General features: G+C 48.6%; 1 protein-coding gene across 1 annotated transcript; it reads left to right on the top strand.

The window, feature by feature from the left end:
- The first annotated feature begins 242 nt into the window (after positions 1-242).
- Positions 243-9,147, top strand: LOC115385554 (chromobox protein homolog 2-like). The gene is made up of 5 exons (XM_030087622.1): positions 243-336; positions 426-469; positions 5,579-5,644; positions 5,716-5,785; positions 5,861-9,147. Exons 1-5 carry the CDS (start codon positions 265-267, stop codon positions 7,115-7,117), a joined length of 1,509 nt encoding a protein of 502 aa, XP_029943482.1. The 5' UTR covers positions 243-264; the 3' UTR covers positions 7,118-9,147.
- The last annotated feature ends 8,505 nt before the right edge of the window (positions 9,148-17,652 follow it).

Below are 17,652 nucleotides of genomic sequence, written 5' to 3'. Positions count from 1 at the left end.
GATTTATTAATGAAACGTGTTTTCAGTGTACTGAGTTACTGACATGTCAGAGATCAGACCCTCCATCTTCTCCTACACCACCGAGCGAACTCCCAGCAGGGAAAGAAAGCCGTTAAACGGACGGCAGCTCTTACTGTGGAGTGAGGCGGGACTTCCGGTGCGTGCCGCGCCGTGATTGGCCGCCGCCGCTCCGTGCCGCGCCGCGATTGGCCGCCGCCGCGCCGCTGCCCCCATGAAGCGGCTCCGTGCGGGGCGAAGGCAGCCATGGAGGAGCTGAGCGCGGTGGGAGAGCAGGTCTTCGACGCCGAGTGTATCCTCAACAAGCGGCTCCGGAAGGTGAGCGAAGCCCCGCGCAGCGCGGAGCGCGAGCCGCGGCCGGCCCGGTGCTGACCCCTGACCCCCCCGCCGCGGGGCTCTGTCCGCAGGGAAAGTTGGAGTTCCTGGTGAAGTGGAGGGGATGGTCGTCCAAGTAAGTCCGAACAATGAAAACAACAACAAGAGGAGGAGCGGCTGGACCCGGTCCCCCGAAACCCGCTCCCCGGTCCCCCCGGTCCAGCAGGAGCCCGGCTCCCATCCCGGCACCTGCAGACCTCCTTTTCTCCTCACTAACCCGTTTCTCTGTGCGTGTGTGTGTGTGTGTGTGTGTGTGTGTGTGTGTGTGTGTGTGTGTGTGTGTGTGTGGAGCCAGTTATCACTCATTCCTGGTTTGTTTTATTGCTTCTTCTGACTTCTTTACCTGAAAACTGATCTTTAGGTGGTTTCTCTAGACTCGCCAGGCGTTGAACCCTCATCTCTGACTTTCTGTTGAACAACCCACCACCAGCCCCTTTGTGTGTGTGTGTGTGTGTGTGGTGGGGGTTGAGTGTGTCTCTGCTCACCACCAACAGGTCCTCCTGTGTCTCAGTCTGACCCTGAAGAGAAAACAGAAAGCAGGTTTTGTATTTTTATTTCTCCGTTCAGACCAGATTTAATCAGCCAGTAAAATAAAAGTCCACTGTCTTAACAAAACCCGCCTTTCCCTTTAAAGATAAACAACAACAACAACTGAAGATTCCTGAAAATGCTCTAAGCGTCAGGTTTACTGAACAGGTTTTCTTGGTGAGGTCCTCCTGACACCACTGCTGGATTTAACTTTCTTTATTCAGAAATGTACTTTTTCTGCATCTGTTTCACTTTATTCCTCAATTTTATTCTTTTTATCAAATGGACAAATGTTCCAGCTCCATTTTCAGGAAAAACAGAATTAAAGTGTAGAAAGGTTGATGCAGCAGGTGCTCAAAACGGAGATTTATCAATGTTTCAGACCTACTGATGAAAAAACTAAGTTTGTAAGTTATTTAGATTTCAAGATGCTTCTTTTATGATTTCAATGATTTATTAGTTAAATTTCTAACGAGAGCTTTAATCTGTGGAATAAAAATCAACTATTCTTATTAGAATGCATTGATGCTCTGATGCAGATGTTGGTTTCTGTCCACACACTTCTCATATTTCTAAAAGTTGAATGTTTTATTCTGTTAAGCGTCCTCAGTGTTGAAATTTGTTGTATGATTATGAAAACAAAAAGGAGATTTTCTCATATCTTGACTCGTCTGTTCTACTTAAAGCTCCTTCCGACCGTCAGATTTAAACTTCATGCAGACATTCCAGCGTCTGATCGCTGGTGTTTTCTGTTTGTCGCTGTTTGACTCTAACATGCAGGAAGTGGATGAATGTGACTCGTTCTGGAGTTCAGAGAACCTTTGGTTCCTCTCAGCCAGGTGGCAGAGCTCTAATGTACGGACGGTTGGTAGTCCGACTCCAGGAGGGACTGCAGCCGGTCTCTGGGCTGGTGCAGAGCTGGTCAGGTGTTGGTCAGTAGCAGTAGCGGCCGGTGGCGCAGGGCGCAGGTGGCGAGGGACGCTTGTTTTGTCCGCCTACACTGCCAGGCAGGCGGTGTGGCGTTAATTCACTTCCACATTGGCGGAAGCACTCGTTTCCATACCTGCGCATTCCAGGCGGGCGGTGTTGAAGAAACCAGTTTATTAAAAATAATCGTTGCCGACCTGTTGTGTAGTTTGGAATGTGCCGTGAATGCGCGGGTGTGGAAACAAGCGCTCCCGTCAATGCGGAAGTGAATTAACACCGCACCGCCTGCTGCTGGCGGTGTAGGCAGGCAAAACAAGCGCCCCACGCCACCGGCCGCCACTGGTCAGGAGTTGGTCAGTTTGTCAATAGTTGGTATGTAGTTGGTCAGTGGTTGGTCAGTAGTTGGTCAGTTTGTCAATAGTTGGTATGTAGTTGGTCAGTGGTTGGTCAGTAGTTGGTCAGTTTGTCAATAGTTGGTATGTAGTTGGTCAGTGGTTGGTCAGTAGTTGGTCAGTTTGTCAATAGTTGGTATGTAGTTGGTCAGTGGTTTGTCAGATGTCAGTCAGTAGTTGGTCAGGAGTTGGTCAGTAGCAGGGTTTGTGTTATCCGGTAATTACCGGACTTTGACCGGTAAAATCTGCCGAAGTCCGACATATTTTAACACCACCGGTCAAAATGTCCGGGGAAAAATCTTCCCTCCAAGCTCAATTTTTTTTGGAATATTCCCTCCAAGCAAAAATTGAATTAAAAAAGGCAATTTCCACCTCATTTTAAAAAAATTAAAAAAAAAAACCCATAAAACCCCGAATTTTATATTTTATGAATGAGCCTCGTCTATGTGGAAAAACCTTTTTTTTTCCAGGCGGAACTGAACTTGTGGCACGTGTTTCATTACTCCGACAAAGCGCGCAGCACAACAACAATACAGCGGGAGACACGTGGAAACAGGCGAAACTTAGACTTTTTTAATAAGCAGAATAGTTCAGAGGAGAAGGGTCAGAGTGCAGATGTCAGGCGCTGTCCAGCTGTCCGGGACGCCGCTCTGACTCCTCACTCAGATGCTCGGTTCAGAATCAGTTTTTGTAAACAACTTTACCTAGAAGATAGAAAAAATGTTTCTAGGACCAAATTCTGTATGTTTTTAAATGGCTTTGTCACGTAGAGCGACAAAGTTTACATCTATTGAAAATACACCCCACTTAATAACAGGAATAGAGTTTTTTACAGGTTTGCTTTGCAGGTGAGTAGACTTTATATTTATGTCCTGATCTTTGGGCAAATCTTTGAAGAAATTCCCCAACCATTCTATTGAGCTTTGGAACCGACGTCACCGCGCAATGCATTATGGGACGACGGCGCCATTTTGAAGGGGTAGAGAAATCAAAACAAACTATGACAACACTTGAAAATGCGAAAGAAAAGAGATTCTACCGCGACCGATTGCGTCCGGATGCACAACTAGGATACCTCGTTCTCTCGACATCTCGGGACAGGTCTGACATCGTGGAGCAAGTTTGACTCGGTGTGGATTTACGGTGTAGTGCAGGAAAAAACCTGGCGGAGCGTGAAAACAATTATAAAGCACATCTGAAACACGCCGTAAAGCAGAAGCAGCAGATAATCAGCAAGATTAAAAAGTGAAAGAATAAAAAATAAAATAATGCCCTTACAGAACATCTAGTAATATCCCCTCTTGTGGGATTAATGAAGGATTTTTAACTTTCAATAACTCCGCTGGTCCATCCTGCCACGCAGAGGAGCTGTTTTAACAGAGCACAAAGACGCACAGCTGCTGCAGAGCAGCTTCAGACCAGCGGGGGGCGCTGCTGTTCAGCCCCGGAAAGATGGGACTTTATTTTGGCAGTTTTACACAATATTGCACTGGCCGATAGAGTTACTGTTGATGCACCTGCGCCACGAGAGGAGCCGACGTGGAAACCAGCAGAGCCTGGACTGGCTGGACCAGGAGACAGGACCTGAAGAACCGCTATGAAATGTAAATAAACTCTAAAGTTTAGCAAATTATTAATTTACTCAGTGGTGCGAAGCCAGCAGCCCAGAAAATAACGTATCAGCTAAAGGGAGATAAAATACAGACAGAGGACGTTTAGTCAAACATTTTATTAAGACTTCTATTCTTTAATTTAAGCTGCACCGACAGCGGGTGGCAGGCGCCGCCCTCGGTGGCCTGAGTCCCGGGTCCCGCTCGGTCCGGGGTCCTGCTCGGCACCGGTCCGGTGCTGGGTGTGTCTCGGTGGGACCGTCCCGCTGTGGGGAGGAGTCCGGGCCGCGGTGCTGCTGTCTGGCTCTGAGACATAATTAAAGAAACAATAAAACTCTGAGCTGTGTAACGTGAGTCAGCATCATTATTTGTAACATCAGGGTTAAATTAAAGGATCTATAATCTGTTCAGACCTCAGTCGGTCCGTTCGTCCAGACGACGCCGTTCATCGCTGCTGCAGCTTCCTCCAGACAGCGTTTCCCTTTTCTCCTTTAATTCCCGTTTTAATTCTTCCAAAGAGCTCCTCCTGATTTACCTCCACCTGAGAGGTGATGCTATGATTATGAAAAACTCACTAAAATGTCAGTCTGACTGCAGGACGGGGAGTGGCAGCAGGAGGGCTTGTTTAGAATAATTAATTAGCCATGTGCTGGTCTTAGAGTAGCTGTTTAACTGACAGAGTCATTTATTCATGACCAGTATCAAGAACTTACCAGAATGAAAATGTGTGGAACATATCAAGAGATATCTGGATGACATCGAACTTTATTTCCACACGTCTAACAGCAGCGATCCAGGCAAGCCGCTGCCTTCCAGTAACATGATACGGTGCTTCCAAGCAGGAACACCAAAAACAGACAGCCCATTCTCTCACTTCCTGCCCTGCCGGTCAGCCAGGGAGCCTTACAACCAGCAACACAGCAGTTCAAACCGTTTTGTCATTACTTTTCCAGCTTCTAATGGGTTTACACTGCAGTGCGTTTGTAGCACCCCTTCAAAATGGCGGATAAACATTAAAAATGGCTCCGCCCCTTTTTTGTGACATCACGCTCCAAAGGTCAATAGAAATTTAGTCCACACGAAATTTGACAGGCGAAGGCGGCGCCCTGTGGAAAGTATACAACCCCCCCCAAATAATATTTTACCGGGACATCAAGCGCTTGTCCGGTAAATTGAAAACCTGCCGGTTATGTTGTCCGGTGACATTTTTTTTACAGCGGAAACCCTGATCAGGAGTCGGTCAGGAGTCGGTCAGGAGTCGGTCAGGAGTCAGTCAGGTAAAAGGAAGCCTGAATCAGACCTGAGCAGCGTTTCACAGCCGGTCTGTAAATAAAGGTCTCAGGTGGCGTTCAGGTTGCCTCCACTCGGCTCTCATCCGCTGAACAGCGGCGTCCAGTGTTTCCTGAATGAACGGATCCCTCACTAGGTCTGGGTCCTCCTCTCGGGTCCTGGTCCTCCTCTCGGGTCCTGGTCCTCCTCCGGGTCCTGGTCCTCCTCCGAGTCCTGGTCCTCCTCCGGGTCCTGGTCCTCCTCCGGGGCTGGGTCCTCCTCCGGGGCCGGGTCCTCCTCCAGGTCCTGGTCTTCCTCCGGGGCCGGGTCCTGGTCCTCCTCCGGGTCCTGGTCCTCCTCCGCGTCCTGGTCCTCCTCCGGGGCCGGGTCTTCCTCCGGGGCCGGGTCCTGGTCTGGATGAGTGCCAGGCGTTTCAGCTCCTGTGGTGGTTTGTTACAGACACAACAGCTGGGAGCCTCAGGAGAACATCCTGGACCCGCGGCTGCTCGCCGCCTTCAACAAGAAGTGAGTGTCCCGGCGCACCGGCTGGCCCCGGGCTCCGGCGCCCGCCGCTGACCCTCCGCTCTCCTCCGCAGGGAGCAAGAGAAGGAGCTTCTGATGCGAAAGAAAGGGAAACGGCCCAGAGGACGACCCCGGAAAGTCCTGGTGAGTCCGGTCCGGAGCCGTCCTCCGTCCAGGACCTGGTTCCGCCGTCTAACGCGTTCCTGTTCCAAACTGCAGGAGAACGTTCCTGAAGTCAGCAAGTCCAGCAGCTCCTCGTCCGGCTCCTCGTCCTCGTCCTCCGACTCCTCGTCTTCGTGCTCCTCGTCCTCGTCGTCCGAGGACGAGGACGAGGAGGACGGCGGCGGCGAGACGCCCGGCACGGCCGGCAGAACCAGGGAGCTGCATCCGGTTCCGCAGAAGAAGGCGCAGATCGTCGTGGCCAAGCAGTCGCCGCCCCGGAAGCGCGGCCGCAAGCCGCCGCCGGCCGACGCCAAGGACTTCCCGCCCAGCAAGGGCGCCCGCAAAGTCCCCAAGACCGCCAGAGACCCGGACCTCCCGGGGGCCATCAAGAAGCCCGTCCATCCTGCCAGCTTCACCTTCATGGGGTTCCACCGGGGCGCGTCCCGGGAGGCGGCGGCCGGGCCGGCCCGCGGCCCGCTGACCCCCGGGGGGGCCGCGAAGAACCCGGCGGGGGGCCCGGCGAGCTCCGGCCGGTCCCCCGTCCAGACCGCCTCCCTGTCGCTGAACAGGTCCGGCCACAACCGGAGTCTCTCCGACGGCAGGCAGGCGGCTTCCGGCGCCAGTCTGGACCTGAAGACCGCCGCCGGCAAGTCGAAGGGCGTGGCGGCGCTGAACCTGAACACCAGCAAGCCCCCGGGTCAGGGGACCGCCCAGCTGAGCCCCCCCAGCGGACAGAGGAAGCCCCCGGCGCCGCTGTCCACGCTGCCGCGGATCCCGCACCCTAAACCCGCGGCGTCCGTGCCCTCGAAGAACCCGCCGTCCGGTCCGGGTCCGGGTCTGCAGCCCCTCAACCTGCAGAGCAAACTGGCCCAAAGCGGCGGCGCCCCGAGAACTGCCGCCAAGAAAACCCCGGTCTCTCAGAACCAGGAGCGCAGCGCTCCCAAGACTCCGCCCACCCCCCAGAGACTGGCCGTCAGGAAACCCCAGACCCCCGCGGACAGGGTCCAGACCGCCAGAGTCCCGGGGCGGCTGGAGAAGACCTGCGGCGAGGTCCAGAACCCGGAGAGAACCGGCTCCAAAGAGGGCAAGAAGGCCAGAATGAACGACATGAGCACGGGCGAAGACGAGAGCAGCTCGGACTCGGACCAGGACTCCTCCTACCCCGGCCGCCCGCCGGTCCAGAACCAGGACTGGAAGCCCACCCGGAGTCTGATCGAACACGTCTTCGTGACGGACGTCACTGCCAACCTGGTCACCGTCACCGTGAAGGAGTCGCCCACCAGCGTCGGCTTCTTCAGCCTCCGCCACTACTGAGCCCGGAACGCAGAACCGCCGTCGCATGCAGGTCTGGACGGAACCTCTGGACCAGAGGAACCTCTGGACCGGAGAACCCCATCAGGGAGCAGATCCATTCAGAACCTTTAATTCTTTGAGGGTGAAGTTCGGAACTGAGGAGCGACGGTGAACCAAAAGTTAGTTTTTTTTATCGTAACTTTTTACGATCGTATTTCTTTCCTGCCGGACGCCGATGTCGGAGGTGAAGAACGTCGTCAGTAGAACTCAGTTTGAACCGCGGCTCCCTGCAGGTTGTTCCATCCCATCGTTTTTGTGTTCTGCGTCTTCTGGTGAGATTATCTGCATTGTTACCTTCCGACGCACAGACCGAAAAGCGCTAGCATAGCGCTAGCATAGCGTTAGCATAGCACTAGCATAGCGTTAGCAGCGCATTAGCAGAGCACTAGCAGAACATTAGGAGAATGCTATCAGAGCGTTAGCAGAGCGCTAGCAGAACATTAGCAGAATGCTATCAGAGCGCTAGCGGAGTGCTAGCAGAGCGTTAGCACAGCGCTAGCTCCGTTCGCCCATGGTGAATCTACTTCAGTCTGGAACCCTCCGCAGCGCTGAGCTGGTCGACGTTCTCCTGACGTTCCAGAGATGTTCCACCTCCGTCGGTTCGGCCTCGGCTGAATGAGTTCTTATGGTGGACAGGAAGTCCGGTTCCTTCCAGGGTTCTCCTGCCGTCGAGCTGTTTGGAGGAACAGGTGGACGTGACGAACTGAGAGCGAGAGCGGATCGTTCCACAGCAGGGGGTTCTTCTGGTCCAGGGTCCGGATCGTTCCACAGCAGGGGGTTCTTTTGGTCCAGGGTCCTGATCGTTCCACAGCAGCGGGTTCTTCTGGTCCAGGGTCCAGATCGTTCCACAGCAGTGGGTTCTTCTGGTCCAGGGTCCAGATCGTTCCACAGCAGTGGGTTCTTCTGGTCCAGGGTCCGGATCGTTCCACAGCAGCGGGTTCTTCTGGTCCAGGGTCCGGATCGTTCCACAGCGCTGAGGGGTTTTTCGTGTCCGGACTCGGATCTGGACTCGGATCAGACTGAGACTCCGTCTTTCCTTCCAGAAGCTTCTCAGGCTTCATTTCATTCCAAGAACAGAAAATGAGTTCTGGGATCCTGGAGCCGGTTCCTGTAGAACCTCTTCAGAACCATCGACCCGTTTTCAGAGAATCAAATCCTACCGGGTCCTGAACCATATTTCTGGACACAAACTGGACGTTTCTATCAGACAGACCTGAGAACCAGGTTCCTCCGTGGTTTTTAACTCAACGCGCCGACAGTCTGGTTCTGCGGGTTCTTACCTGTTCTGGATCGGGGGAACTGGGTCAGCAGGTGCAGAGAGACGCCCGACTGGCTGTCCGCCGCTCGTCCAGACCGTCCCGGTGGATCGACTGGCCGGGCCCAGGTCTTCGGCGGTTCTCAGGTTCTCCATGTTCTGGGTTTGTTGGTTCTCGCGACTCGCTTTGGATTCAAACTGCCGATTGGACCAAACCTGTGAGCATCGGAGGAGACGGTGGCGGCGGAGGTTCGTCACGCCGCCTGACCGAGTCGCAGAACCGATAAATCTGAGTGGAACACCGGGAGGAGAACGTTCCGCCACGTTCCACTGAGCTCAGGAGCAGAGCCCCCGGTCCGGTCCGGTCCGGTCCGGTCTGTGCCTTTTCCTCCCCGCCCAGACTTTTCCCCAAAGACCACCGGTCTGGAGAGGAGTTCCCCCTGGAGCACGGCCGGGACGCCACGCGTTCCACACGTTCCCCGTCTGGACGGTTCTCAACAGGGTCGAACTCTGAACGTCTCCTCACTCCTGTGCAGAGCGGAGACCCGATGCCTTAATGGAGGAGGGACAGGTCCGGGACAGGTCCGGGACAGGACCGGGACAGGACCGGGACAGGACCGGGACAGGACCGGGACAGGACCGGGACAGGTCCGGGACAGGTCCGGGACAGGACCGGGACAGCAGGACAGTTTCTGGACAGTAGTCTCTCACACTAGAGGTTTATCGTGAAACTGTGATAGTGGGGGGGGGGTCCGGTTTGGGGGGGGTCTTAAATCCTATTTTTTCAGAGTTTTGTACTGTTGTAGGGGACAGTGGACGTGGAGACGTCTCCTGGTAGACACTAACCCTCATGGAGTCTCTCTGCAGCTATTTATTTCTAACGGTCATCGGTCCCTGTATGAACTAATAAACTGGAGAACGTGTCTGGAGTCTGGACTGTCCTTCCCTGGCGGTTTCTTCGGTCCTCAGGCTCCGTGCAGTGCTGCGCCGTGGCCACCAGGCGGGGCTGCTGCGCTGCTCGGTGAGGAAACCAGAACCACCCGGTCAGATCTATTTCACCCCCTTCTGCAGTCTGCTGCTCGATGATTATTGTGTGAATGCTGAAGGCATTCACACTATTACATTCCTCTTCTGACTTCTTCCGCCGTTTTTTTGGCACGCTTCTCCTCCTTCAAATCTTGTCCGATTTGAACCATTCATATATCAAATTGTGCAGTTTTTAAGGACATTCCGGCTATGTTCTAACTTTTTAATATCTTTTAAACTTTTTGAAATATTTCAACTTTTGTGCAACTTTTTGCCCCATGTTAACGGATGGAGATTTTTTCAAACTTTGGAACCTTATAACTTCTTCAAATCTTAACCGATTTTAACCATTCAACTTTTAAAATATTCAACTTTTTAAACCCTTTCTTCAACCTTTTTAAACTTTTTCAACTTTGTTCAACTTTTTGAAATATTTCAACTTTTTAAAATTATTTTTAACATTGAAGTGGATGGGAAAACCCTTCAACTGACCTTTGAACTCCTTCAACTTTGACCCCTTACAACTTTGTCATACTTTGACGTAGACAAGTCATTTTACTTGCAAAATGTAGGCATTTTTGTCCTCTATTCAGGTATGTTATATCATGTCCAGATCTTTTACCAAATTTAAACTGTGAGCCTTCAAGTACGGAGAGAATTTCAGCCATATTTGTTTGGTTTTTTGGGGGGTTTTTTTCCCTTGTCCTGTTCGGCAGCTGGGGCGTGCAATATTGTATGATTGTAGCCTTTTACTATCTGAACAGATTTTAATATCAGCAGCAGGACGAGACTGAGTCTCCTCCTGCTGCTGCCTTTATTTAAAGCTGGCATCCGGCATGGCTGAGGACAGGACCGGGACGGAGACGCTCAGAGAGCGAGAGACAGAAAGAGAGGGAGAACGGAGGGGGGGGGGAGGGAGGGAGGGGGGCACAACCTATGTACAAAGTCACAATACAAAACAGTGTTGTCGACGCACCACACGCAACCAAGAACAATCCCAAACCCCCAATCTAGACAACACCAAAACAGAGCCGACAACCACCAAAAATTACAGAACCATACATACATTTTTTTTTTTTTTTTTTCCAAACCATATTAGTGAACAGACCAGGCCACAAAAATAAAAGGAGGTGTAGGGGAGGAAGGAAATGCAAGGACACCACAAACCCTTTTTTTTTTTTTTTTTTTTTTTTTTTTAATATTTTTATATATAGCTAGTCGTAACTAGTAGTAACTAGTAGTAATAACTAGTAGTAAACTCGGGGCGTGCATCAAGAGAGTTCTGCTACAGATCACCATTAGTCTAACCACCACAAGAAGACAAGGTGACCCAGTATGTGAAGAGTGATTAAAGATCAACGTGATCATGTGAATATGATGATGACAGTGATGGTGATAGTGATCATGTATATATGACCTCTGACCTCTGAGAAGGCCAGAAGCAGGCCAGAGAGGCCCTCAGAGCCCAGACAGCCGGCGGTCATCACAGAGCCCGGATCCAAGCCGCCCCCGCTCCGGTCCAGAAACGGGGCAGAGGAAAGCCCCGGCCGGGGACCCCGGCAGCCATATTTGGAGTTTACAATGGGTGTGTATTGGAGAAGCTAGAGTGGGAGAGTGGCAGTTAGAGTGGGGGAAGCTCTCGATTTTAACCAAAAAAAAAATTCTTTTCTCGTCCGTACAGCCACATTTCTGGCTCAATCTGCACAATAACCCCTCAAAACATAGGCATTTTTGTTGTGACCCGTACAATTCAGTCACTTTGTCTATATCTCAAACGCTTCTCTCTCCAGCTGCATTTGTTTGAGGAGAGTGCAGAATTTCCTCCCATCCACTCCAATGCATTTTGGAGAGAAATTTTCTCGCTCAAATCCAAAACTTCACTCATGTTCGCACCCTCGCTGTGGCTGAATGGATGATCCTACAGACATGATTCCTGCACCATTAAATTCATGAAAGACTTCTGAATCTGATTGTGTGAAAATCTTTTTCAATGTCACCTCTGGGTTCTCGAGGAATGACATTTTCTCAACCATGCGCACTCCATAAGAACTGCTGATTCACTGTTATGGCTGCTGTGCAGCTGGTCTCCATGGCAACAGACACACCTGTGGTGCTGCTGCTGCTTGATTAGTCTGGATTTTTCCATTCAGACTGGAGCTCTATTGATCCTCCGTTACTCTGACACTGACTCCACTGCTGTTTACTGCTCTGTTCCACTTTTTCAACTTTAAAGGTATTTTAAAATTTTTCAGCTTTTATGGCTTCTTTTAAGTTTTTCAAACTTTTTCAAGTTTTTTTCACCTTTTTTCAACTTCTTCAAACTTTTTCAACTTTTTTTCTGCTTTTTTAACCGTTTTCAAGTTTTTTCAACTTTTCAAGTTTTTTACACTTTTTGAACCTTTTCAACCTTGTTCAACTTCTTTCAACTTTTTGCAGTGTTTTCAAACTTTGTCAACCTTTTTCAACTTTTTTCTGCTTTTTGCAACGTTTTGAAACTTTTTCAACCTATTCCAACTTTATACAGTGTTTTCAACCTTTTTCAATTTTTTCAACTTTTTGCAGCGTTTTCAACCTTTTTGAACATGTTTCAACTTTTTGCAGTGTTTTCAACATTTTTCATCCTTATTCAAGTGTTTTCAACTTTTTGCGGCGTTTTCAACCTTTTTGAACATGTTTCAACTTTTTGCAGTGTTTTCAACATTTTTCAACCTTATTCAACTGTTTTCAACTTTTTGCAGTGTTTTCAAACTTTTTCAAGTTTTTTCAAATTTTTGCAGCGTTTACAACCTTTTTCAACATTTTTGCAGTGTTTTCAACGGTTTGAACCTTTTTCAACGTTTTTCAAGTTTTTGCAGCGTTTTCAAACTTATTCAGGTTTTTTTCAACTTTTTGCAGTGTTTTCAACCTTTTTCATTGTTTTTCAACTTTTTGCAGCGTTTTCAAACTCTTTCAATTATTTTCAAATCTTTGCAGTGTTTTCAAACTTTGTCAAACTTTTTCAGCCTTTTTCAATTATTTTCAAAACTTTTTCAACTTCCTTTTCAACCTTTCTTCTTGAACTTCTTCTGCATTACAGTTTAGCATTTTCAGCTCAGCATTCACACTTGCAGTTTCTTCAGGAACTGCAAATTTTTTTCTAGTTGTTGCTTCTTTTTCTCATCATGAGTCTGAAAACCCAGAAACAAGCGGCGGAAATGTCTGATTTGACGAACCCTTCATTAAAATGATCTGAGGTTACATCAGTTAGGAGGAAGATGCTCTATAATCTGGATTAGGAGTGTTGAATTATCACATTAATTGCGATTAATTAGTCATATTTAGCTCGTTATGTTTTATCAAGTTAATCTAGTTTTAATCTAATCAGTGTTTCTGCTTTTTTTTTTTTTTTTTAATTAAAAAACGTTTGATGCTTTGGTTCTGCTTCCGATTTTAAGGTCAGACAAACGGTGTTTGTCCTGTTGAGCAGCGAGGAGCAGGAAGGGGGCGGGGCATCGGATGGATGTAGGGTGACCAGATCCCAGTTTACCACATGTGGGACAGACTATATCGGAGTGGGACAATGTGGGACACCAAGATGTCGTGGTGGTCTTCAATAATTAATTTAAAAAAAAATTACTGGTATTGTACGGTGGCCGACAGGTGCAAATGCGCTGGAACCATTGTACCAAAGTTACAACCAGCTGAAAATAAACTCTGACTGACTAAAAAAGCCGATGGAGATGCCGTGGTCTGACTGCAGAGCAGAGACGCTACTTCCATGTAAACAAACAGAATGAATGTGCGCCACGGCGCAGAGTGATGACATCATCGCTTCAGCGCTCCCGGAGAGTTGCTCAATCTAGCCGGTTTACAGACTTCCCAATAGCGCTAAGTGATGCTGACTTAATAAATTTACATGTATCTACCACACCACAACAAACATAAGAGAAAAGAGCGTCTGTAATGGCTGCATGTCGGCGCCCTGCCTGCTGCCTTATATGGATATGGGAGCATCTAATTATCTCCGAACCAACTGCAAATCACACGAAAGTCAAACGGGTGAGTAAATGTTGTTGTGACAAATGTGAAATAAGGTCCAGATTGTAAAAACGACCGTTCCTCTTTAACAGTGCGCATGCGCTGCTGCAGAGCGCATTTCAGACGCTCAGATCCAGCAGGGAAAGGTGCTGTTTAGCCCCGAAATGGTGCGTGACTTTATTTTGACCTGTGTAGTTTTAGACAGCAGTGTACTGGCTGATGGAGTTACTTTAGATGCACTGGTGCCATGAGAGGACTTGATGTAGGAACCAGGAGAGGCTCGGACCGGAGGCTGGAGGGAGGAGACGGGACCTGAAGAACCACCACTGAGATGTAAATATACTATAAGTTTAGCAAATGATTTATCTAATCAGTGATTTTATTCAGGAAAATAACTTAATAGAAGTAGTTCATGTAGAACTCAACAAGATAAAACAGTGGTTTGACAGCAACACATTACTTTTAAATGTTAAAAAAAAACTAATTTTATATTGTTTAATGATAGAGAAAATAATATACATATATCAGTTAAAATAGATGGGATTCAAAGGGTACAAGAAACAAGATTTTTAGGTGTTATTATTGATAAAGCCCTTAGCTGAAAGTCACATATAAATTATATTAGAAATAAAATAGCTAAATCGATTGCAGTATTACATAAAGTAAAAGCAGTTTTAAATCAGTCAGCATTACTTAACCTGTATAAATCACTAATTATTCCATACTTAACTTATTGTGTGGAAATTTAGGGGACGACCTGTAAAACTTATATACAACCAATGTTCATTTTGAAAAAAAGAAAGGCTCTGAAAATTATAAAAAATAATAGAAATAGAGACCTATCAAACCCACTATTCATTAAGTATAATTCTTTACAATTTGATGATGTAGTTGACTATAAAATACTTCAGATATTATATAAAGCTAATAGGAACATTTTACCAGGAAAAATTCAAGAAAGCTTCAAAAAAGAGAAATTTGTTATAATCTAAGGGATTGACATTTAAAAAAAACAGATTCAGAACAAAAATAATGGAACTCACTGTGAAGGTTAAGGGAACCAATCTGTGCAATGCCCTTCAGAAGTGAAAGAAATGCGGACAATCACAGCATTTAAAAGAAATGTATAAACTACATTACTGGAAAATTATGCAGTGTTGGACACATGAGATTATTGCATAATTTTATTCTGACAGAATGGAATTGGTTTTTGAATTTTGATTACAGATAATGATTGAAATTGGAGATGGAATATCAGCGGTTGGATAAAGAAGAGGTAGATAGAGAAAAAAAAATAGGTGTGTGTAATGAGTGTAAAAGATGGTGGTGTTTGTAAAAATTGTGAAAATATGTAAAAATATGAACTGATGAAAGAAGAGGCAGACATAAGTTATTCTTCTTTCTGCTCTGTTTTCATTCATGTATTACTTTCTTTTATGTATATTTTTGTGTCATCTTTTGAATGGAAATGGTGCATCTCAGGGGGCTACTCCTCTATAAATAAAATGTTAAATAAATAAATAGACATTGTGGTGCTGAAGGCACAAAAAGATATAAAACACAAACACCACATTACTGAAGTGTTTGTTCTGACAGAATAATACTGAAGCTCATATTCAGATAAGATGTCCTGCAGCTCACTGCCAGTGTTCTGACCTGTATGGACGGAGTGTTGGACATCGTGTCAGACGCTCGTTGGTTCAGCTGCTGTCACTTTATCTGTGTTCAGTAGTTTGGGTTTCAGCAGGAACGTCTTCATGGAACGGGAACTGCTCTTTTGAACCACGTTTTTTGTGAGTCTCAGACTGTTGGTGTCTCACATCATATTCACCTCCATGTGACACGGAAAGCTTGCTCTGACGAACATGTTAGCTTTCCACTTCTGGAGATCAGCTAGCCAAACGCTGACAGTTTGATTGTTAAATTAGCTCAACTGTAGCAGTTCACTTCTCGGAGTCACAGTTAGCCCAACATGAAGTTTTTCCTTCCAGAAGTTGATCCAGACACGAGCGTTTAACGTCCAGAACTCGCCAAATCGTAGCTTCTTCACTGCTGAAATCACAGATTGAAAAGAGGAACCGTTCCTCCCGGAGCTGCAGTTCGCTAACTGTTAGCTTCTTGTATCTGAAAACGCTGTGGAGCCAAACGCTGCCGCGGCGTTTCCGGATCAGCGTCCGGCGGCGGGCCGCCCTGAAGTCACTGCTGTTCTGCTTCTGGCCGTCCAGACACAAAGAACCGACGCTGCAGAACGGCAGAACGGCGGTCCAAACACTGGGTTCCACCTCTGACTGTTCTAATAAACAAGCTGTAAAGTTCCTAGTTTAATGAGACCGATGGAGCTTTGTAGAGATCTGAAACCCTTTATGTCCCACAAGGGAACCGTTTTTAAGAAGTGGAGCTGGATTCCATCAGATGTTCTCCACAGCTCCTCTATTCCGCTGGTGGAACATGGATAACCCCAACAGAACCAGCATGAGCCCGGGGCAGAGACCGGGCCTTCGGTTCCAGGTCTACAGTCAGACCGGCAGCAGGACGCGTTCCGACCGTATCCCGCTTCTGACCTGACAACTTTTTAAAAGCAGCTCCTCAGGTGGAACGTTCTGAAAAGGTTTGGTGGAAACGCTCCGTCTCGTGTCGACGGGGAGACGCCCTTTAGCCCCGCCCCCTCATGACTCAGGACCTGGAGCTGAGCGTTCCATCAGCAGAGGAGAACCCTCAGGAACCCTCAGGAACCCTCAGGAACCCTCGGTGAGACGCTCCGGCTCGTCGCTCGTCCTGCTGCTTCTCGTTTTCTCATCCGGGCACAAACAGAAAGAAACGAGCGTCTGGTTTCAGGAGCATTCTGAGAAACAAGCGCAGAACAAGCTGCAGCGCTCCGCCGTGGAGGAGAACCCGGTTCTGCACCTGAGAACGCACGGCGGTGGAGAACGCCGGTTCGCTCGTCGGTGTTTACCGGACATGTTGGTGCTGCGCCGTGGTGAAGTGTAGCAACGGCAGGCTGCTGCAGGCGGGGCGGCGGCACCGAGGGTGGAGGGTTCACAGCCGACTCTGAGCCTCTGTTCCCTCCCTGCTGTTGCTGAAAGGAACGGTGGCAGTGGTTGGTGTGGTTTGCCACCAAAACGTTCTTCACACGCCGGAGGCGGCCGCCGTCCGGGGAGCAGAGTGAGAACACATTCTGACGGTGCAGACGAGTCGCCGGGACGACGCCAGTCGCTCATTTCCTACCACTGACGTTTCTTTCATAGTTTTTAACATGTCATGAAAACAGAAGGCTCTGCTGACGCCGCTGTCAGCAGCAGAACCAGCTGCTGTGGTGACAGTTACTGTTTCACTCACCTCCTGTTGCCCCAGAGCGGCCAAATATGAACCAGTGTTAACAGTAAACCGTGGTTGATTTAATCAAAAGGGGGGAATGTAATGGAAATTTCTCATGTATGCATGCTTTTTCTCACTTGTAGTGCTCGCAGAGGTATTTTTGTAAACAACCGTAGCTCACACACTCAGATGTGTGGGGAACCATGAATGCTTTGTCCAGAATTTACTTTTCCTGATAATCTTAGCGTAGCAGCTGCGGCACTCGTGGGAGTCTTCCTGTGTCCAGCCTACGGCTGGGTGCAGTCAAGACCCCTGGGAGTGAACGTAGCAGATAGTTATTAGAGGCTTGCATGCCCCTGCGAGGGCAGAACTCACTCTGTTACTCTGTTGACTGCGTGACTTCTCCTGCTGTACAGCATAATAAAAGATACCAAAACGAACTCACCGGCGGAAGCCCTTTATTAAATAAAATTGCCATAACAGTTGGCGTCACGAACAGGATCCTACGAGTGGAATCCGGCGGAGGACAGAGACCTGGTGATTGGCCATCCTGCGGACAAATTGCTGCAGCCCCGCCGCCATTCACGGACTCTATGGGGACCGGGTCTGAGCCTACCGTCCGGACCACCGCTAGGATCCACGAACTGGTTTCCCTCCTTTTCGGGGAAACTCCTACAAGCACCCGGTGAGTTCTTTCCATATTGGACTGGAGGGCGAGTGACTGATGTAGTGCCGGTCACTATAATACACAGCATAAAACTTCAATCCTCCCAGAGTGTTTAGTGTTTGGAGTGGGAGAGAGATTGGAGAGGGTTTTTTAGCACTTTTGCACCCTCGGGTCTGGGCTGGGACCGTAGAGGCGAAAAGGCCGTTGGAGACGTCC

The sequence above is a fragment of the Salarias fasciatus genome, unplaced genomic scaffold (assembly GCF_902148845.1).
Source record: "Salarias fasciatus unplaced genomic scaffold, fSalaFa1.1, whole genome shotgun sequence".
Classification (NCBI taxonomy): domain Eukaryota; kingdom Metazoa; phylum Chordata; class Actinopteri; order Blenniiformes; family Blenniidae; genus Salarias; species Salarias fasciatus.
This window is presented reverse-complemented; position numbering and strand designations above follow the sequence as displayed.